The following is a 22881-nucleotide window of genomic DNA, read 5'->3' on the forward strand; positions in this document are numbered from 1 at the left end:
TATATATATATATATATATATATAATCGGGGTGGCGAATGTTGGTCCTGGAGAGCTGCAGCCCTGCAGAGTTTGTTTTTTTTTGTTGTTGTTTTTTGTTTTTTCATGCACCAACAGTAATATTAACATTTATTTTTCAATGTATTTAGCCTTTTATTAAATGGGACCATGTTAGTTTAACCGAAAATTAGAAGACGAGAAAAGTGAATCATGGTAAATAATTGACCTTACCAACTGTATTATAGCTGTTGAAGTTTAAATCATAGATGTTAGCAAAAACATCTGTTTCTTTGTGTGTGTTTTGCCTACCACCATATTTTTTTTATTACCTAGCTCTGCAGTCACATAAAGTGCCTTCATTTATCTGTAGAGGTGGGGGAGTTTTTACTTGTCTGGACATGAAAAGTAGTGCTGTGCTTCATTGAAATAATTTCAGTTTTCACTGTCAAACTGAAATTATCACTGTCATCAAAGCAACCAAAAAACATTCCTGGAAACCTGGAAAACTTACAGAATTAAGCAATCACCCTCATAAGAGTGCTTGCACCAAATGGCCAGCTTTTTAACCAATAAAAATAGTTTCAAATGAATCAAAAGCATAAATATTCTTACTTGAGTTAGTGCAGCTTCTACACTTGACTCTTAATGTTACTCAAAGGTCAAACAAAGAATCAGGTACTCTTTTTGCAACATCCTTCCTGTTTTTTATGGTTTAGCCAAAAATCTGGAAGTGGCCACAGAAAACTGCATAAACTTAATTTCTGTTGCTCTCAGACTACTCATCTCTCTCTTCTGACCCAATGAAAGTATCATTATTTCGTTGGTGCTGGTGTTGTGAAGTAGTTGAAGATATAAGCTGGTAATCAAACAACATTGGAGCGCATTGACTTTGATTGTATTGACAAAAAACACATTTTTGTGAAACACATTCTCAAATTCTCTTTTACCTCATACATGTTTGAGTGATATGATGGTGAATAAATGATGACAAGAGTTTTTATTTTTTGGGAGAACTGTCCTCTTAATTCTAAATTGCTTCAGGAAGTCTGTCTTTAGAATCTATTCGGATCCTACTAACTTCTGCCATTTCTTTCCCAGAGTGCCCTCTTACGCTGGACAGCCCTAAAAGTGAAGCACGAACATGCACTATCAGCAGCAGACTAGCAGCCCTGAAAAAACAGAACGACATTGAATTGAAGGTGAAACAGGGGGCCGAGAACATGATCCAGATGTATTCAAATGGCTCCTCAAAGGTAGTGTACCATTTGGTTTTATTTATTGACTATTTTCGCTTGAGGCTGTTTTTCTTTTCTTTTTTTTACCAGTGATGTACAATCAAGTTTCTGTTGTTTACAAAGCACATGAGAGAACACTATATAACCATCTTGGCCCTGAACCAGTCAAAAGTTTGGAGTCAGTAAAATTTAAATGTTTTTGTAAGAAGCCTCTTATGCTTACCAAGGCTGCAATTGTTTGCATAATATAGTAAAAACTGTAATATTGTGAAATATGATTACATTTTAAAATATCTCTTATCTATTTTAATGTATTTTAAAATGTAATTTATTCTGTGATGGTAAAGCTGAATTTTCAGCAGCCATTACTCCAGTCTTCAGTGTCACATGATCCTTCAGAAATCATTCTAATATGCTGATTTGCTGCTCAAGAAACATTTCAGTTACACCGTTTAATATTTTTGTGGAAACCATGTTACACGTTTTAAAGATTATTTGCTGAATAGAAAGTAGCAGTATTGAAATAAACATCTTTTGGAACTTTTATAAATGACTTTACCATAGTTTTTAATCAATTAATTGCATACTTGATGGAAAATGTAGGCTATTCCTATCCTTAAAAAAATTCTTACAGACCCCAAACTTTTGAATGGTAGTGTATGTGTAAGCAATAATGGCCAACACGTCTATATAAAATACGTCTAAATTCACTTGGATAGAAATACAGGCACCAGTACTACTGCTTTATTCAATGACATGAGTGCAGCTCCTGTGACTTGCCTGAGAGGTTGTGGTGCTGGTGATTAACTTATCCCCTCTGGCAACACACTCTCTCTCACACACACACACACACACACACACACGGTGCAGCCCTGTGGGAAATTAGCAAGGGCTGATGTCAACCAGGAAATGACTTGTATCCGGAAGCCTTTCCTTCTCACACATTCTTGGCATGGTAGCAGTCCCTGGAATATGTTTAGCTTTTGACCAGCTTGCACAAGAGTGCTACCAGTGTTAAACATTTTATATAAATTAATTAAATAAAGTGAAGTAAAAAAAAAAAACTTAATTTAAACAGATAATGAAAACTGAGTTTAGCAGAAAGAAAATTTCCTGTCACCACATTAACTCTGTATTTGTTTTTGCTTGTCTTGATGTAATGTTGTTGAACTCACAGGACCGAAAACTGCTTGCAACAGCACAGCAGATGCTTCAAGACAGCAAAACCAAGATCGAGTTCATCCGAATGCAGATTCTCAAAGCCAGCCAAACCAGCGAGCTCAGCTTCGACAACAATGATATCATTGGTAACATTCACACATAGTTCCTCCAGCATTAGCATTCACAGTTCAACAAACACAAACAATAAATATATCTGTGGTGTTGTGGTGCAGCCAAACCCATCATCAGTCCTCTGGACCTGCGGGTGGAGGAACTCTGCCATCACACACGGATAGAGTACGCTGTGGCCGAGGGGGCCAAGAATGTCATGAAGCTGTTGGGCTCTGGTAAACTGGCTGAGAAGAGGGCTCACTCAGAGGTATTTTCAACTGTACTGTCACCATTATCACCTTCTGAACTGACCACGTTGATGCATCTGACCTTTAGCACTATTTTTAAGTTTTAACCCTTTGACCTTAGCAGTCTTGGAAAAGAAGGTGGCCAGAGAGACTACCAGCAGTGTATGAGCTTGTGTAAAAAAAAAATATATATATATTTATATAGACAAAACAAGAACGGATTTTGGTTTTAGGACTTTGATGAAAGGTTTTGATCCACTTCAAAATGTTTATATATATATATATATATATATATATATAAGGGCTGCACGATAAATCGTATGCGATATTTAATGCGCGTCTTGTCAGTAAAGCCGGTTCTGTAATCAGGAACATGGTTTTGCGCAGCTTGTCAGTGAACAATGGCTCTGTGTAGTAAATGATGCTTCATGTGAAAGCATGCACGTGATGTAGATTTACCGCTTTACTGACAAGATGCACATTAAATATCTCATGTAATTTATCGTGCAGCCCTAATATATATATATATATATATATATATATATATATATATATATATATATATATATATATTTCACACTTACAAATAAGCAATTTATTTAAGAAAAATTTAATTTAATAAGCTTATTTGTGTGAAATTTTTAATTAAATAAGTTTATTTTGTAAGCTTGCTTGCTTGTAGGTGTGAAAACAACATTTCAACAAGCAACAGTAAATGTGACTGCACCTTTAGATTCATATCTATGCATCCAACTGCCATTAATTCCTCTGCTGTAATTCTGTGAAATCCAGGCCCAAGCCAGGTTTAATGAGTCCCGTCAGAAGCTGGATTTGTTGAAGTATTCCCTGGAGCAGAGACTCAATGAGCTTCCGAAGAACCATCCCAAGAGCAGTCTGATCACGGAGGAGTTATCGCTTATATCCTCTCCAGCCCTCAGTCCTCGCCAGAGTTTCATATCCACACAGAACCACAACAGCACTGTTAAAAACCAGTACAGCACCAAACCAGCTGCACTCACAGGTGAAATTACCTTCAGATTTACCTTAATGTTATTAAAGTCTTATGAAGCTGTAAACTGGGGTCAGTAAGATTAAAATAAAAAAAGATATTCAGCAAGAATGCATTAATTGATCAGAGGTGACATTAAAGACATTTAGAATCTTACAAAAGATTATGATTCTTTTTAAAATAGATGCTATTCTTTTGAACTTTCTGTTTGTCAAAGTATCCTGAAATAAAATGTCATGGTTTCCAGAGAAATATCAAGCAGCACAACTGTTTTCAGCATATTAGAAATGTATCTTGAGCATCAAAGCAGCATATAAGAATGGTTTCTGAAGGATTATGTGACATTGAAGACTGGAGTAATGACTGCTGAAAATTCAGGTTTACCATCACGGGAAAGAATTACATGTTGAGATGTATTAAAATAAAAACCATTATTTTAAATCGTAATAATATTTCACAATATTACTGTTTTCACTATATTTTTCAAATAAATTTAGCCTGCGTGAGCATAAGGCTTCTTTCAAAAACATTTGAAAGTTTGGGGTCAGTACGATTTTTTAAATGGCAGCATATTTTAATGGTGATTGTTATTGACTAAAACAGGCAAATTAGAGGTTCGGCTCATGGGATGTCAGGACCTGTTAGACAATGTTCCTGGCCGTTCTAAAGCCACATCGGTGCCGCTGCCCGGTTGGAGCCCCAGTGAAACGCGCTCCTCTTTCATGAGCCGTGGGAACCGCAGAGGAACCAGCATTCGGAATCTCTCCAAAAATGACGACTTGTCCAGTTGAGTAGTTTTTAGTGCTTACTTTCAAGTGGCTTTTCACCAGCCTTTCATTTGACTTTGCAATTAAAAAGCAAAGCTGTGGCAGTTGAGAAGCTTAATGTGTGTTATGTGTCTCTGTTTGTCTCCAGATGAGATTAGTGCTGTTCTGAAGCTTGACAACACTGTAGTTGTTCAGACCAGTTGGAAACCTGTCAGTAATCAGTCGTGGGACCAGAAGTTTACATTAGAGCTAGACCGGGTAAACTCACTGTACATGATGTTTATTTATGCATAAAATGCTTCTGGGTCTTGTTTATATATACTTTGGCCAATGTTTATTTACCACAGTCTCGTGAGCTGGAGATCTCTGTGTATTGGAGAGATTGGCGGTCCCTTTGTGCGGTGAAATTCCTGCGACTGGAGGACTTCCTGGACAACCAGCGGCACGGAATGTGCCTTTACCTTGAGCCACAAGGGACTCTGTTTGCAGAGGTACCTTTACAATATTGTCTCTCAGCGATCAATACTTTCCCACAAAGAGCCCTCTGATTAGCAGCCCAGAGCTCTGTGAGAAAATCAAAGAGGAATTCCTGATGCTCAGTGGCCCCTGAAACCCCCCGGGAAGGTTTTCCCACCTTTGCTTCTCTAAAGAAACTGAGCCTAGTAGATTTGAAGTGGAATTTGATTAGTTTTCAGAGCTTAATCTAAAAGCCATTTTTGTTACAGGTTACCTTTTTTAATCCAGTCATTGAGAGAAGAACCAAACTCCAAAGGCAGAAAAAGATCTTCTCAAAGCAACAAGGTGAGGGCATTTCTTCGACACGGCAGAGTATTATTGAAAAAGCGTCAAAAGGATCATATTAGGGTTTCTTGAGCAAAAAAAAAGTTTTTGGTGGTGCACATTCAAGATTTGTATTTGAACACCCAAACTGCATGTAATATGCATATTATGCAAATTGTCTGTATGTATAGAATAACCAGATGACCTGCTGTATTTGCCAAAAAGTAGTATGCAACGGAGCATACTATGCTTGCTGGGTAGAGTATCCCACAATGCAGTACACTCATCATTTTATTTCCAGTGTCAGTGATAAATCTAAAATAATATCAAATCACATCACAGGTTTCTTTATTATTTGATTGGACTTCCAAAAGTTAAAATGCTTTTACACAGAATCTGGTTAAATATCATTAAATATGCAAAATAACTACTTTTTTCCAGGATGATAGTTGGGCACCTCTTATTGAAAGACACTTTGAATGGGGATCACATGAGAAAAATGTTGTATCACATTTTAAATTACTGTTCAATTACTTTTTTCGCTGAAAAAAGGCTCTTATGCATTTGTTTGATCAAGCATACAGCAAAACCAGAAATACTGTGAAATATTACAATTTAAAATACATTATTACAATGTAAAACTTTCTATTGTAATATATTTTAAAATGTAATTTATTTCTGATGCAAAGCTGAATTTTTCAGTAGCCGTTACCCCAGTTTTACAGATGAGAACTTTTGTGCTGCTTAATATTTAGGTGGAAAGTGCAATACTTAATAATAAATGTAAAATGTAATTATTTTTTTCAGGATTCTTTGATGAAAGTTCAAAAAACAGCATTTATTTGAATTAGAAATCTTGTATCCACCTTTTTCCTACACCCCATGACTCTTTGCGCAAATTATGAGAGTAACGTCCCTTTACATTGTAAACAATCAGCATTTTCAAAAACTGAGTACAATGAGGTGACATTATTTTACTCACCCTTTAACAATCGATCATTAAAAGGAAATTTATAGTTCTAGTGTAAAAGCATTAACAAATCACTTTCAACATAACATAAATAACTCCTAAAGATCCTCCTTCTAACTGCAGCAATATTACGTACATGTTAAATATCATTATAGTAATAGATGTCTATATTTGTAACAATGACATTTTACAGCATCCGTGTGAAAACAAACCTAGAAAGAGACATGAGGATTTGAGTAGAAAAATGAAAGATTCTTAGTGCATTCCAGGGAATTATTCATAATTTATATTGGAAATTAAAGAGAACAGATCACAATGCACAGTATATGTTGGCAGCGGAATACAGTGGAAACATGAAAATAATGCAGTGGGCTGAAAAGAGCTATTCTATAGATATTGTTTTTATATCACGTATCATTAATATACCAAACATAACGTTATTCTCCTGACTTCTGAAAATAGAAAATGAATGAAAATGTACAGCCCATTCAATCAAAAGGACGGATAAGGATTATTTGTATCGCAGCCTTATGATCTGAAATGATTTGTTGCAGTCTTTTTGAGTGGAACTTCCCCAAAACGAAAGTGCCTCCCATAATTTAAACCGCAGTAGGCTCTTTAGGAAAGACGTAAATAGCATTTTTTTTTTAAATTTCTTTACTGTCGGTTTGATCAATTTAATGCATCCTTGCTGAATCAAAGTATTAAAGGGATAGTTCACCCAAAAATGAAAATTAGCCCATTATTTACTCACCCTCAAGCCATCCTAGGCGTATATGACTAGGGGTGGCACGATACCATTTTTTCAGAACTGATCCTGATCCCGATCCGATAACAAAAGTTCCGAGTATCGGACGATACCGATCCGATACCAGCACTGTTCTTTTTTTTTTATTTCTATACCTCAGTGTGTGTTGACCTGATCATCACTCTTTTGTGTATTACACACATCTACTAAATATAGACAACTTCATTATAAAGAAAAATAACAAATTAAAAAATATATAATCATAATCTATGAGAAAAATACTATTATAAACTAAGTTAGTGGATAATTCAGCAGCAAAAGTTACTCTACAAAAATGATGAGTTCACAATTTTATAAAATCTAAACATTTAGAGAAAAAACATTATTTAGTGGGGGAAAAATAAAAGTAAATGGGTGTGATCTGGTAAAATGTCACATTGCTCTTTGTATTGTAATGAAACTTTCTATTGTAATATATTTTAAAATGTAATTTATTTCTGATGCAAAGCTGAATTTTTCAGTAGCCGTTACCCCAGTTTTACAGATGAGAACTTTTGTGCTGCTTAATATTTAGGTGGAAAGTGCAATACTTAATAATAAATGTAAAATGTAATTATTTTTTGATGAAAGTTCAAAAAACAGCATTTATTTGAATTAGAAATCTTGTATCCACCTTTTTCCTACACCCCATGACTCTTTGCGCAAATTATGAGAGTAACGTCCCTTTACATTGTAAACAATCAGCATTTTCAAAAACTGAGTACAATGAGGTGACATTATTTTACTCACCCTTTAACAATCGATCATTAAAAGGAAATTTATAGTTCTAGTGTAAAAGCATTAACAAATCACTTTCAACATAACATAAATAACTCCTAAAGATCCTCCTTCTAACTGCAGCAATATTACATACATGTTAAATATCATTATAGTAATAGATGTCTATATTTGTAACAATGACATTTTACAGCATCCGTGTGAAAACAAACCTAGAAAGAGACATGAGGATTTGAGTAGAAAAATGAAAGATTCTTAGTGCATTCCAGGGAATTATTCATAATTTATATTGGAAATTAAAGAGAACAGATCACAATGCACAGTATATGTTGGCAGCGGAATACAGTGGAAACATGAAAATAATGCAGTGGGCTGAAAAGAGCTATTCTATAGATATTGTTTTTATATCACGTATCATTAATATACCAAACATAACGTTATTCTCCTGACTTCTGAAAATAGAAAATGAATGAAAATGTACAGCCCATTCAATCAAAAGGACGGATAAGGATTATTTGTATCGCAGCCTTATGATCTGAAATGATTTGTTGCAGTCTTTTTGAGTGGAACTTCCCCAAAACGAAAGTGCCTCCCATAATTTAAACCGCAGTAGGCTCTTTAGGAAAGACGTAAATAGCATTTTTTTTTTAAATTTCTTTACTGTCGGTTTGATCAATTTAATGCATCCTTGCTGAATCAAAGTATTAAAGGGATAGTTCACCCAAAAATGAAAATTAGCCCATTATTTACTCACCCTCAAGCCATCCTAGGCGTATATGACTAGGGGTGGCACGATACCATTTTTTCAGAACTGATCCTGATCCCGATCCGATAACAAAAGTTCCGAGTATCGGACGATACCGATCCGATACCAGCACTGTTCTTTTTTTTTTATTTCTATACCTCAGTGTGTGTTGACCTGATCATCACTCTTTTGTGTATTACACACATCTACTAAATATAGACAACTTCATTATAAAGAAAAATAACAAATTAAAAAATATATAATCATAATCTATGAGAAAAATACTATTATAAACTAAGTTAGTGGATAATTCAGCAGCAAAAGTTACTCTACAAAAATGATGAGTTCACAATTTTATAAAATCTAAACATTTAGAGAAAAAACATTATTTAGTGGGGGAAAAATAAAAGTAAATGGGTGTGATCTGGTAAAATGTCACATTGCTCTTTGTATTGTAATGTACATTCATGAAAAACAAGTAAATATAATTATATGCAATAAATTAAATACATTTCTTTTACATTTATAGCACAGTAATGAGGCAGCAATAGATAAGACCGAACAAGAAAGGCTATTAATAATCTTTCATTGTGCAAATGTATTATAACATGATGAAAGGCTCCTATGGAGCGGCACAAACCGCTTATGCGCATCCCGTGCGCAGAATTGCAGCGCTCCGCAAAGAAAAGTTCAAAGCACGAAGAGAAGAGATTTTAATGCATAGTGTATTAAATCTGTGCGATTAGTTTATTGAGCCTTTTCTTTTAACAGTTTTAAATTTCAGTTCCTGTGTGCGTGAAGAACAATTCATAGTGCTCACTACTCCAGTGAAGTGATCTCTAACAGACACCAGGTAGAAAGTAACGTGATTTAGAATTAGCACTAAACTCCAGCAAGATGTTTGTTTACTGCAAAACCGTTTATCTACAGATCAAGTATAATAATAGGAACATTGTAGAGAGAGTTTCATCGTCTTGACTGTCGTAACAGAACGTGACATGCAGTTTGAACGCTGAATGGAAGATGACTGACAGCTGCAGTGGAGAGAAGAGTTTACGTGAACTTGAATTTAACGACTTAAATATTCATCTGTACCTCACATTAAACTATGGAACGGTCTCAGAACACTTGAAATATAGTGCACGGAAACTTTATGGTGCTTTATAATGTTTTTGTTCCTTTCGTGGGGCTTAACAATAACACAGAATAGTATACGCACAATATCGGATTTGGACCAATACCCCAATCCAGCAGAAAGTGGCAGTATCGGAGCAATATATGACTTTCTTCTTTCAGATGAATCCAATCAGAGTTATATTAAAAACTGACTTTGAACTTCCAAGCTGTTTAATGGCAGTCAGCGGGTGTTGCAGTGCATCAGTCCAAAAGAAGTGAAATAAAGCGCATCCATCCATAATGCAAAGTGCCTCACACGGCTCCGGGGGGTAAACAAAGGCCTTCTGTAGTGAATCGATGCGTTTTTGTAAGAAAAATATCCATATTCAAAACGTAATAATCACTTTAATCTAGCTTGCGTCAACAGTTGTACACAGAAGCAGCTCCGGGCAGATGACGTAAGATGTCGGCGTTGCGCATGCGCCGGTGAGTCTCGTGAAAACCAACGTTTGTTTACAGGAGCAAAGGAAGAGTACAACAGTGAGCGCAAGCTAGATTAAATTGATTATTATGTTTTAAATATGGTTATTTTTCTTATAAAAATGCATCGATCCGCTACAGAAGGCCTTTGTTCACCCCCCGGAGCCGTGTGAGGCACTTTGCATTATGGATGGATGCGCTTTATTTCACTTCTTTTGGACTGATGCACTGCAACACCCACTGACTGCCATTAAACAGCTTGGAAGATCAAAGACAATTTTTAATATAACTCCGACTGGATTCGTCTGAAAGAAGAAACTCATACACCTAGGATGCCTTGAGGGTGAGTAATTCATGGGCTAATTTTCATTTTTGGGTGAACTAACCCTTTAATTTCTAAAAAATTATCTTACTGACCCCAAACTTTAATGGTAGTGTAGGCTGGCTACGGGTTTGTGTTTGGGTCTAATACTGGACAGGCTGTTTTTATTGAATTTATTTTTTTAATGTAACAAAATCTTAAATTTCATAGCAAGCTGGGGAGAAAGTTACAATATGTTTACATAGAAATTCAAACGGTTTTATTTCAAAAAGAAAATGTTAAGAGCAGTTAATAAAATTAAATATTAAAACTGTCACAAAAAAACGAATTATGGGCCACTTATAAATAAAATTCCTTTTCATAATACAGGCATACTGCTTGTAATAAAGCAAAACCGTGATTTATTCCCACCTGTCAACAAACCTGGGCTTCATTCCCAAACCTGCACCTGCACCTTCTGAAAGCTTTCCTTTGTGAAACACTATTTGGTTTAGTTTATGTTATTGTCATTGTAGCTTCTTGTTTATATTACCCTGATCTCGAATTAAAGAGGATTATAGGGGTCTGATAAATGTTTCTTTTCTTCCATGTCTGCAGGGAAACCGTTCCTGCGGGCCCCTGAGATGAGCATCGGTACATGGGGCCGGCTGGTGAGGAGGGCCATTCCCTCTCCCAATAACTCATTTAGTCCTCAAGTGGAAGAGCTGGCAGCTGAGACTGGACACAGCAGTCACCCAGGAACCCCTGCTCTGAGGAGGCATGAACACACAATATAATGAACACACTTACTTTGTTAAACCAGTCATTAGGCAGTGCTTTCACGTGTCTGTTTGTGTTTGTCTGCCCTCTCTAGTGACCCAATAGTGACAAAACTGGACTTTGACAAAGACGCTACATCAAAGCATTACTCTCCTCTTAGTATAAGAGAAGTCTTGCCTGAAGACAAGATCCCCAATAAAGAGCAAGAACAGGTAACATCACACACTATCATGTGGTTGTTGTAGAGATATGCTGTCCAGACATCTGTGTTGATGTCATCTGTTTCCTTGAAAGCACAGTTAGACTCCTTTAAACTCTGTGGATAAAGATCTGAAGCGGACATGTAATTCATGTTTAGTCTCTCATCTGCCCCCTTGCGTTTGAAAGGAAAAGGAAATGCCTTCACCCTTACCTTTATTAACATAAAGATAACAGCTATCCAGTGTCATCTTGTATAAACAGCGGCAGCTGAAAGGCTTTTGTTCTTCTTTTACAGGACTCTTTGACTTCATTTGACTACCGAAATAACAGAAATAGCATCATTGTTCAGTCTGAGCTTGAAGAAGTCGTGGAACATGAGACTCAGCCGTCAGCGTTACAGCTCATAACTGTCCAAAAGAACACAGAAATAAGGTGAACTATTAATAGTTTGTCTTGTATTGGCAAATATAATCTCGACATTACTAAAGGACTTTTGATGTTGTAGGGATGAAGAGGAGGAAGAACAGTTTCATTTCAGTCTTAAAGACTTTAAATGTGTTGCAGTGTTAGGCCGTGGCCATTTTGGAAAGGTATGAGGCTATTTACAGTTTCCTTTTTTTAGTGGTGATTGCTAAGGAAATATTTTTGTTATATAAAATATAAATATATTTATATATTTTTGGATATTTAGGTAACACTTTAAAATAAGGTTGCATCAGTTCATGTTAGTTAATGCATTGACTAACATTAACATTAAATAACCATGAGCAAAACATTTGTTACAGCATTTAATGTTAGTTAATAAAAATGCAATTGTTTATTGTTAGTTCATGTTAGCTCATGTCCATTAAATAATATTAACAGATACAGCTATGGATTTTAGTAATGTATTAGTAAATGTTGATTTAACTAGGATTAATAAATGCTTCAGATGGGTTTTTCATTATTAGTTCAGTTAACTATTATTAACAAATGGAATCTTATTGTAAAGTGTTACCGATATTTAGGGATGTTTTTTGTGCGGATCATTCCCTCTGTTTTTACATTTAGATAAAGTTCACCTTTAAAAACACAAATAATCTCAAAATAACCATTTTTTATATTTAAACAGTATACTATTGTGATGACTTAATTTATCAGTCATATTTAAAATGTTTGATTTTAGATTTCAGTATTTTATTTTAGAGAAATGTATATGTAATATATATAATATATTCTGTATTATAAAAATAACATTTATTTTATTTGATATGGACCATTTATCGGTTATTGTTCACGAAAAAAAATTAGTTTGTCAGCATCTGACATTCCTACTTTAGGTAACACTTTACTTAAATCCTTTATGTATAAAGCATTATAAAATTAGTTTTAAAGCATTAATTATGCCTTATAATGCACCTTATAATGCATTGTACAATCTCATGAATAATTGTAACCACAATTAATACATTATAATAACACTTATCAATTCATTGTTGCACTATGCATTTTAAATTCGGTTATAATTATTTTCAACAAGATATAATGTATTACAACGCACATTATGAATGATTATAATGCATTATAGCCTTTAATAACCCTTTATTTTACTTTACTTAAAGCCGTTATACATAAAGGCTTTAAGTAAAGTGTTACCTAACTTTTTTTATACGTTTATTGTTCTGTGACAGATCATACAGCTAGCAAAAAAGGCTATATTTACATTTAAAGAGAGAATGATATCTTTACCAAGATATCCTAGAGACTTGAGGATGGTCTTATAGGACTAGTAGACAACCACCCAAAATGCCCTAACAACCATCTAGCACTACATATACCTTGACAAATACCCTAAATAGTGACAGTGACTTTTCTAACAGGAAACACCACTCACAGAATCTAGTTGTCATTAAATCTGTTTTCACCTTTTCCTCCAGGTGTTATTAGCGGAATACAGTATTACAGGTGAAATGTTTGCCATCAAGGCCCTTAAGAAGGGAGATATTGTCACACGTGATGAGGTTGAAAGGTAAATTGTTCTTCTCTGTTTTATATACGATAATTTGTGAGCAGCACTTATCAACTACAAGCTGTTTGGTCTTATTTTATCGTGTCTTATTTTCTGTTCTCCTAGTTTGATGTGTGAGAAGAGGATATTCGAGACTGTGAACAGTGTGCGGCATCCGTTCCTCGTCAATCTTTTTGCATGTTTCCAGACCAAGGAGCATGTGTGTTTTGTGATGGAGTATGCGGCAGGAGGAGACCTCATGATGCACATTCATGCCGATGTGTTTTCAGAGCCGCGGGCCACGTGAGTGACACAAGAGTCATGCTTTTAGATAAATCATTATTTAAATCATCAGTCTTTGTCATCATTATATGTTCTGTTGTTGTAGGTTTTATGCAGCCTGTGTCGTCCTGGGGTTACAGTTTTTTCACGAGCACAAGATTGTATACAGGTATTAGAAAAGATCTGTACTTAAAGGGTTAGTTCACCCAAAAATGAAAATTCTGTCATTAATTGCTCACCCTCGTGTTGTTCCAAACCCGTAATACCTTCGTTCATCTTCGGAACACAATTTAAGATATTTCTGATGAAATCTGAGGGCTCTCTGACCCTGCATAGACAGCAAGGTAACTACCACGTTCAAGGTCCAGAAAAGAACCAAGATGATCGACAAAGTAGTCCGTGTGACATCAGAGGTTCAACTATAAAGTTACGAAGCTACGAGAATACTTTTTTGCGCAAAGAAAACAAAAATAACTACTTTATTCCACATTTTCGTCTCTACTGTGTCACTTTGGACACGCGTTCATGACAGTACCATGACGAGCGTGTGGCGGCGCTGACCCAGATCGGCATAATGATGTCGTAACTTTATAGTTGAACCTCTGATGTCACACGGACTACTTTGTCGATCATCTTGGTGCTTTTCTGGACCTTGAACTTGGTAGTTACCTTGCTGTCTATGCAGGGTCAGAGAACCCTCAGATTTCATCAGAAATATCTTAAATTGTGTTCCGAAGATGAACGAAGGTCTTACGGGTTTGGAACAACACGAGGGTGAGTAATTAATGACAGAATTTGCATTTTTGGGTGAACTAACCCTTTAACTATTGAATTTTTTGACACAAATATTCATAGTTTTTCATTAAATTAATTTGAGGATTAATACATGTGTTCTTCAGGGATCTGAAGTTGGATAACTTACTGCTTGACACAGAGGGATTCGTCAAGATTGCCGACTTTGGTCTTTGCAAAGAAGGTAAGGATATGTTTGTTGTTGTGTTGTCTGCTGTACAAGCCCCAGAAGCAAATGTTCTACCTTTTTCTGTGTTAGGAATGGGTTACCGGGACCGAACGAGCACTTTCTGTGGCACTCCAGAATTTCTGGCTCCTGAGGTGTTAACCGAAACATCTTACACACGTGCGGTGGACTGGTGGGGGCTCGGCGTGCTTATCTTTGAGATGCTTGTCGGCGAGGTCAGACCTCATCCACTTCAGTTTATTCATTTCTCATCATCTCTCTAAATACACTACCTTAAAAGTTTGGGGTCAGAGTTTTATTTTATTTTATTTTATTTTATTTTATTTTATATAAGTCTCTTATGCTCACCAAGGCTACATTAATTATTGAATTAAAAGAACAGTAAAACATAAAAACAATTGGCAATTTGAAATAATTTTATATTTTAATATATTTAAATTAATACCCCAGTCTTCAGTGTCACATGATCCTTCAGAAATCATTCTAATATGCTGATTTGCTGTCCAATAAATTATTATTATTATTATTAATGTTTAAAACAGTTAATATTTTTGTGGAAACCATGATACATTTTTCTCAGGATTATTTGATGTACAGAAAGTTATAAAGAACAGCATTTATTTGAGATGGAAATAACATTAGAAACATTAGAAATGTCTTTACTGTCACTTTAGATTCCTTCCTGAATGAATAAAAGTATTAATTTCTTACAAAAAATGTCCTTCCTGAATGAATAAAGATATTAATTTCTTACAAAAAAAAATCTTACTGACCTCAAACTTTTGAGTGTACCTCATAACTTTGACGAGGAGATAATTATATTCATATTCATACAAGCAAATGTATTAAGTGTGAAAGCGACAGTATTTTTGTAACAGGTTTGTGTTACTAAGCAAACTCATGTTTCCATAGTCTCCATTTCCCGGTGATGATGAAGAAGAGGTGTTTGACAGCATTGTGAATGACGAAGTCCGCTACCCAAGATTCCTCTCAACAGAAGCCATCTCCATTATGAGAAGGGTTGGTACAAAGAGCAGCTTTACCAGTGTGAATTTACCAGGTGCGGACACGAATATCAGTCTTGTTATTAATATCTTTCACTTTTGCGCGCAGTTATTAAGAAGGAATCCTGAGCGACGACTTGGAGCCGGTGAACGTGACGCAGAGGATGTGAAGAAACATCTGTTCTTCAGGGTAACTTCTGAACCATCTGGCTACACGTCTCAATTCATTCCAAGCAATGCATTTTTTCCCCCTTTCTCTTTCTCTATCAATATTATTTGTACCTTCTTTTTTCCAGAATATTGACTGGGATGGATTTTTAGCAAAGAAAGTGAAGCCACCATTTGTACCCACAATCCAGAGTTCCAGTGACGTTAGTAATTTTGATGATGAATTTACCTCAGAGGCTCCGGTGCTCACACCGCCCAGAGAGCCCCGGTCCTTGACCCAGGATGAGCAGGACCTGTTTGCAGACTTTGACTATATTGCGGACTGGTGTTAGCCACTTGTTGACATCCGTCCCTATCTACACACACACACACACACACACAGATACAGAAAATGTGAATCAGATCATTTGCAGATATCCCTTTTTGTCGTCAGTGTTATTTTAGGATTACCACAACCCCTTTTCCGTATTAACATGATGAAGAAACGTTTATTATTATTATTTTTTTTTTAAATGGAGTATGTTCAGGTTCGGGATAATTATTCCATTTCATCAGGACCTAAGCACTGATAATGAAAAACATAAACTGAGCAGTATAGTTTACAACTGTACTGACTACTGACATGAACCATGAACCATGTGATCAGGTGCCTCACTGACACCCCCTTGTGTTGAGGAAACCAGCACGCCACATCCACATTCATCTTGCCCACAGAATTTCTTCAGTCACACTGAGAATGATGAGCCTTCGTTTTTATAGTTTTGTTTTTGAAGCATTTACAATGCGACTGGTTTAAATAATCTGTCAGCTGTCAATGTTAATTATGTGAAAGGGTTTTTAAAGCCATAGACCGAAATAATAGGTGATACATTGTACCTCATCCAGTGAATGTATAGTTTGCCAAGATTACCAAAACATTTAGCCATTTTTATGTAATGGAGACTATACTCTTCCCTACAGTACAGTATTAATGCATTATGATCCAAGTTACTACGAAAACCACAAATATGAACTACCAGTTACAACTCTAGTCATATATGTCAGTGCTTTGAAACCGGAAATGCGTTTACTTCCATTCAGTAAGTTATTTTTCTATCAAGTTTCAGGATAGGGTCATGTTTTGTTTTTTTACCAGACTTCAGCTGTCAGTGGATTTACGCTACCGTTCAAAAGTTTGGGGTCAGTAAGTTAAACAACACTGAAAATTCAGCTTTGCCATCACAGGAATAAAATACATTTTAAAAAATATTCAAATACTAAACAGTAATTTAAAATGTTACCACATGTCACTGTTTTTACTGTATTTTTGTTCAAATAGATTTCTCAAATCAAGGAGATTTCTTTCAATAACATACATTTTTACCAACCTCAAACTTTTAAACTGTGTGTATGTGACAGGCAATCACATTACCTCATAACCTAGTTATTCCCTACTGAAATTCCTCCATTTCATGTTTTTTTCTTCATATGTGGACATGAGACATGACAGACTGGAATCTATGCTAGACACCAAATATCAATATAAATATACTAATAACTGGTCTAGATGTTCAAAAATAGGCCTGAAGCTTCATATGTGGAATAATAAGCAATCCAAGTGGAGGGGTAGATACTAGTTTGAGGTCTGGTGTATTATATAGGCTACACTATCAAGCTGGAAGCACTAATTTTTGTAAAAAATATCCATGTTTTATCTAAATGGTGGGAAAACAAAAGGACCGTCCAAAGGTTTTCTACCCACTACTAGTATGTCGGAGCATGATGCAGAAGAAAAGTTTCAAAGGTACAGTCGTGAAGTTTGACTTCACAATGGTGTAAATAACAGGTTTTGCTCAAACTGTCAGCCATCATGAATGCAAAAATTAAATGTTTTATTACGTAAGTCGCAAGTCTTTCTCCATTTCGTAGACCTGATCAGGTTGTAAATGGTTTATTTGTCACTTCAAAAAGGATTCTCTGGTGTTTCATGAAATCTTTATAATAACAGAGCTGTGGATACAGGAACAGAAACACACGAACAGAAACTTCTGCTTCATACCGTTCCCCTCGTGAAAGAAAAAAAAGAGGGGGAAACAAAACCATTCGTGAGCTACACGCTTTCAAAGCCCATGGTATTTGTACACCTGTTCTGGGGATTTCCGAGATGTTCACCATGCTTTTCTGAAAAGCATTTATTTAAGTTACTAAATATAATGCAAACAAGCTAACAAAATCATTTCCTACAAAAGAAAATGTTACAGTAAGAAATATGCCTAGTTGCAACCACCAAATTCTCACTTAGACATATGTACAATTTATATACACACAAATGAAAGTACAGCCTGCAATCTGTGATTTAACTTGGAATGTGTCTAATGTACTTTGCCGAATCCCTGCCGTCGTCTTTTCAAAAGGCTTGTGCCTTCACGGGGGAAGAGCAAAACGTGCCAATTTCAAAGAGAAAAAGGCAAAAATTCTGAAAGTACAAAGAGCGGTGAGTGTGGGGCACATGGGTGTTCACAGTTGAGGCAGTTTATCCACTGGTGTGTCGAACTTGAAGTCTGAAGGAAAGAGATCGGCAGCGCGGGGATAAATGAGACGGTAGGACTGACGGATGGTGACGTCTGCCACTCCAGCGATGTCCCCAATCTCTGCACAGGAGAAAAATAACTTCCATTCATCAAGCACGCAAACATACCGCCTTTCGTTTTTGATTATCGCAATACTCGTTGACTGGATTATATACTTGTTCTCTCTTACCCTTCTGTGTCTTCTTCTCAGCAGATGCTTGAGAGGCCATGTAAATGGCTGCGGCTGCCACTGAGATCGGACTGCGCCCTGGAACCAAGTCCAATTCAACGGCCTTCCTGGCGATGTAAGTAGCCGCCATCTGCACTTGTTTGGGCAAGCCCAAGTTGGAGCAGAAACGTGACATGAAGTCGCCGGTTGTAATGAGATCCACACTCGTCTCAAGAGCCTTCAGGATAAGCTTGAAGCAGCGGCCAATCTCCTTCTTCGAGATCCGAGACACGGCACAGATTTCTGGGGTGGAGGGAGATAGAAATTATATATAATCAATACTTGCTGGAATATTGATAGCTAAACATCTTCAGTTCTAGAGTTATCTAGCATCATGCTAAAGGTGAAGTGTGTCATTTCTGTAACAAAACGAAGAGGTTTTCCAGAACACTCCCTTCTGCCTTCCACTGGTCGCTCAAACAAATAAACACACTATTGAGGGCAACAGTGCCCACCCACTTTTTCAGTAGGCTTTGTTCTGGAAGAATTTTTTTCCCCACAGGGATTTAGAAAAGTCTTTTAAGAGTTACGAAACAACCAGCTATGAAGTGCTTTGGAACTTTACAAACTTCAAAGCCCAAAAAAATGTAATCAAGTATTTAATTGATGGTAAAAGATAACACTATTGATTTAAAGGTGTTAATTTTAAATTTGGCTAAATAATTCTTAGCTTTACCAAAGCAAATACCATCCATTAACAACCTCGTAGCTCACAGTGTGTCTGTTTTAATTTGAACTGTTTATAAGTTATTGATCAAAATAAAATGGCCCTATGAAGAAAATGCTGACTGTTGCCCTCTATTGGTTGAGCCAATCTTGACGGTAGAAGCAGTAAATTCAGTACAATATAGTCTATTAATAAACAGCAACATAAAAAAGAGCAAGTGGTTCATACCTTTAAATGTTCTAGGGACGCCCTCCTGTCTGCAGGCTATGTAAAGGCAGGCTGAAGCGATCGCATCATTACTTCTGCCTTTCAGACTCTTCTGTTCGTAAACCTGTTTGAACAAGTTGTTTGTTCGGTCCTGAAACAGAGAAAGGAAACTTTAATGAGAGGATGGAGGAATATGCTCTTCAAGTGAGGTTGGAAATACTGATTAAAGGGGTCATATGATGTTGCTAAAAAGAACATTATTTTGTGTATTTGGTGTCATGCAATGTGTTTATGCGGTTTAAGGTTAAAAAAACATTACTTTCCACATACTGTACATTGTTTCTCATCTTTCTGAAATGCGTCGATTTTTACAAAGCTCATCGGTCTGAAAAGTGAGGTGTGCTCTGATTGGCCAGCTATCCAGTGCATTGTGATTGGCCGAATACCTCAAGCGTGTGACAGAAATGTTACGCCCCTTACCATATTTGGAAACACACAGCGTCTCCACAACATGGTGGCAGCGACAACAACAATACTACAGCAAGAATAAAAGTTACAAATTCTTTCTTTGCGTATACATTTGGGCGGTGTTATCCAAATCAACCAACACAGTGACATAGATTTGTGGGGGTGTGTTTTAGGAAGGCGTGGGTGAGTCTTAACTTTTAGAAAGCATATCTCTTTTGAGTTTGAAACTTTAATCTTTGTGACTACGGATCTTATATATGCACGAAGAGCTTGTAACACTCCAAAGACAACGGAAAACATGAAATCGCGTCATATGACCCCTTTAACGAATGACCATGAATGTTTTTAATAGGGCAAAACTCTTCTAGTCTAGTGATACACGCGTTGCCAAGTTCTGACATCAGATGTGTTGATGTAAAACATGACAGAAACACTCCTCTATAATAGGTCAAATCTTCAATGTACAAACTTTATTTAGAGAAGCCAGCTCTAGTGAATGATTGGGCAAATTATTTTGAATTAACAACCTGTATTTCAATCATTTTAATGGTGTGATTTACAAAGCAGCTTACAGACAAAAAGTGTTAAGTTAATCACTCAACTTTCATGGTTTGCTTTAAAAAACAAACAAATATTTTTTATCATGTATGTTATACAAAATTGGTTTAGTTTAGTTATGGTGTTGTGTTTTTGACTTGAACGTGTGCATAATTACATTACCATCTAATTCAATAACAGTAGGCTGGGACACTCACGATGATGTTTCTGGGGAGGTTGATCCTGTCGGCCATGGTGGTTATCTCCTTGAAGGCATTCAACATGGCTCGATCGGAGCTGCTCATGGTTCTCCGATTCTGGTACTTGGAATTTCCAAACTCATCAAAGCTCGCTGCACCTGTTCCCTGAAATACCATATTTAAAAATCATGATGAAAACACACATTTATGCATGTATGCATTATAAATAGGTAGACAAGTTCCTTACTTTGCTGATCATGGTGGTGAGGTCTCCTCCATTGAGGAGAGGGTTCTGAGTGTCACCAACACGAGACGGATCTTTAGTTGCTTTCTCATTGGTGAACGTTCTCCACTCTGACCCTACATCAATTACACGGTCACCTAAGAAAGAAAGAAAACACAAGCTTATTGTCTTATTGTTTAAGTTAGTGATGAAAATGTCCACTTAAAGCTCGAATATTCAGAAGCAGGTGGAGACTCATACCTACTACGAGGCCACATTCAGGACAGATCATGTCTCCTGCCCTGTAGTCCTCCACCAGTATTGCATCGGGGTGATTGGGGCATTGCACCTTGGGAAGAGAGTCTCCACTAAAACAGACAAAATTCCAGAGGTCAGGAAAAATCCACATGAACTCTTGAACTCTACTGACATTAGAAAACAACTGTTTGTCTGTGGATTAGGATACAGTAAACACTACAGGAAGATGCCAAATGAACCACCACAGATACTCATATAAAGCAGGGGCATATTAGATTTTTTTTTTTAATTGGATACGGATTAATTCATTAGAGAAGTTCTTGATGCATCATTTCCTTTTCTTCGTTTTTTTTTTTAAACGTATATGAACTTCTACACATATATATATACACACATACATACATACATACATACATACAATCTAAACCTTACTTTAAATATGACAAACTTTTAGTGTTCCTCTCTGATCCCTATTGACTAAAATAGTAAATTAATCCATTATTTTGAATATGCCATATGCTCAGCTAAGCGGTTATGCATCAAATTATATATTCGTGCAATCCCTATAAAATTATAAGATTTAAATATGTAAATATTAAAACCAAAATAAAAAAATAACAGTGGACTAAAGGGTGGCTTGGAATGCTAAACACTGATGTTATGGCCTCAACAACGCAGACATGAGTTAGGATAAATAAAGGAAATGTTTATTAGATAAATAATCGATAGGAATCGCTTCCTGAGAGTTTTCAAGAGCCCATCTTGTTAGTGATGTACGCGCAGTTAGCGCTGTTAGCTCTGCAGTTAGCTTTTGACAGGCATCTCAACCTTCCACAACTTATCTGACGGCTTGTCTTTAAAAATTATTTGCAGAAATGAGCTCTCATTGTGTCGTATTTCATACGATGCGAACAGCTAGCCAACGTGCGCTAGCAGAAAATGACAGTGTATTCATTATCGGCTTTATACGCACCACAACGACAACAAACTACGACTAAAAAGCCTATAGAGGCCCACATCGGACAGATTCAAAGACCATCTACTCCAACCTTTACAAAACGACATCAGAGAGACACCAAACCAGCAGAAATGGTAACTAACCGGCTCGTCGACGCCATACTGTTACTGTCTGTCGTCCTCGGCAGTGACTCTGGTGAACACAATGGACGCCCGCTACCCATATTTATAGGTTTTCTAAGTCACGTGTACAGGGCAGAGACGGAAAGGCACAAGTGCCAAACTTACAAATTTATGATTCGACATTCATTCATGTTCAAAAATTCATGTGAAGTCGTTTCTTGCATTTAAGATACGTGCCGTTTCTTCTCATTACATTCCAAATGTTCAGTTTCAACCTTAAAATACGGGAATTCAATTTGTTACATTTTTCACATTAAGTAGTCTCTTTATCTGGCATTCCAGATTGAATTCATTATACAGTTAATTTAAAAATATAACAGTTTTATTATATATACAACAGCCCAACTTAGATGTTAGAGCCAGCCCTAGCACAATATGCATCTAATTTTGTCGTTTGTTTGAACTCAAATCCGATTATAAATAGTGCTGTATAATACATTACAAGTCTGATCTGAAACATAACACAGGCTACAATGGAAAATGCACGTGATTTGCAGTCTCATTTTAAAACTATTTGTCACTATTTGTTCTTTTTAATTCCTCTGTTTACTGACA

The 22881-nt window shown here is 36.3% G+C and overlaps 2 protein-coding genes across 4 annotated transcripts in view; one reads left to right on the plus strand and one right to left on the minus strand.

Annotated features, from left to right (window-relative positions):
- LOC107585639 (serine/threonine-protein kinase N2-like) overlaps positions 1-17067 on the plus strand; it is a 31569-nt gene extending 14502 nt beyond the window's left edge. For all 3 annotated transcript variants that reach the window (XM_016272756.1, XM_016272749.1, XM_016272764.1), the window contains 20 exons: positions 1098-1252; positions 2412-2541; positions 2629-2774; positions 3547-3775; positions 4367-4549; positions 4679-4788; positions 4878-5021; positions 5256-5331; positions 11066-11225; positions 11322-11439; positions 11724-11860; positions 11934-12018; positions 13345-13436; positions 13542-13718; positions 13804-13866; positions 14597-14673; positions 14749-14891; positions 15589-15696; positions 15790-15870; positions 15977-17067. In XM_016272756.1, coding sequence (XP_016128242.1) covers positions 1098-1252; positions 2412-2541; positions 2629-2774; positions 3547-3775; positions 4367-4549; positions 4679-4788; positions 4878-5021; positions 5256-5331; positions 11066-11225; positions 11322-11439; positions 11724-11860; positions 11934-12018; positions 13345-13436; positions 13542-13718; positions 13804-13866; positions 14597-14673; positions 14749-14891; positions 15589-15696; positions 15790-15870; positions 15977-16180 — 2618 coding nt within the window. In that variant the 3' untranslated portion in view covers positions 16181-17067. The remainder of the gene's footprint in view (positions 1-1097; positions 1253-2411; positions 2542-2628; positions 2775-3546; positions 3776-4366; positions 4550-4678; positions 4789-4877; positions 5022-5255; positions 5332-11065; positions 11226-11321; positions 11440-11723; positions 11861-11933; positions 12019-13344; positions 13437-13541; positions 13719-13803; positions 13867-14596; positions 14674-14748; positions 14892-15588; positions 15697-15789; positions 15871-15976) is intronic.
- Positions 17068-17126: 59 nt separating this feature from the next.
- On the minus strand, positions 17127-22353 carry LOC107585659 (transcription initiation factor IIB). The gene is made up of 7 exons (XM_016272775.1): positions 22288-22353; positions 21190-21296; positions 20953-21086; positions 20724-20870; positions 19522-19651; positions 18588-18869; positions 17127-18478 (listed from the first exon to the last, which is right to left on the minus strand). Exons 1-7 carry the CDS (start codon positions 22302-22304, stop codon positions 18345-18347), a joined length of 951 nt encoding a protein of 316 aa, XP_016128261.1. The 5' UTR covers positions 22305-22353; the 3' UTR covers positions 17127-18344.
- Between the last annotated feature and the right edge of the window lie 528 nt (positions 22354-22881).

Source organism: Sinocyclocheilus grahami, unplaced genomic scaffold (assembly GCF_001515645.1).
Source record: "Sinocyclocheilus grahami isolate Dianchi unplaced genomic scaffold, SAMN03320097.WGS_v1.1 scaffold5.1, whole genome shotgun sequence".
Lineage (NCBI taxonomy): Eukaryota > Metazoa > Chordata > Actinopteri > Cypriniformes > Cyprinidae > Sinocyclocheilus > Sinocyclocheilus grahami.

What these genes read in the sequence shown, in the direction of transcription:
- LOC107585659 (XM_016272775.1), bottom strand. An exon ending in ACCTCCCCAGAAACATCATC is followed by an intron (nt 19,652 to 20,723) that starts GTGAGTGTCCCA and finishes TCTCTGTTTCAG; the next exon opens with GACCGAACAAACAACTTGTT. An exon ending in CGTCCCTAGAACATTTAAAG is followed by an intron (nt 18,870 to 19,521) that starts GTATGAACCACT and finishes CCTCCACCCCAG; the next exon opens with AAATCTGTGCCGTGTCTCGG.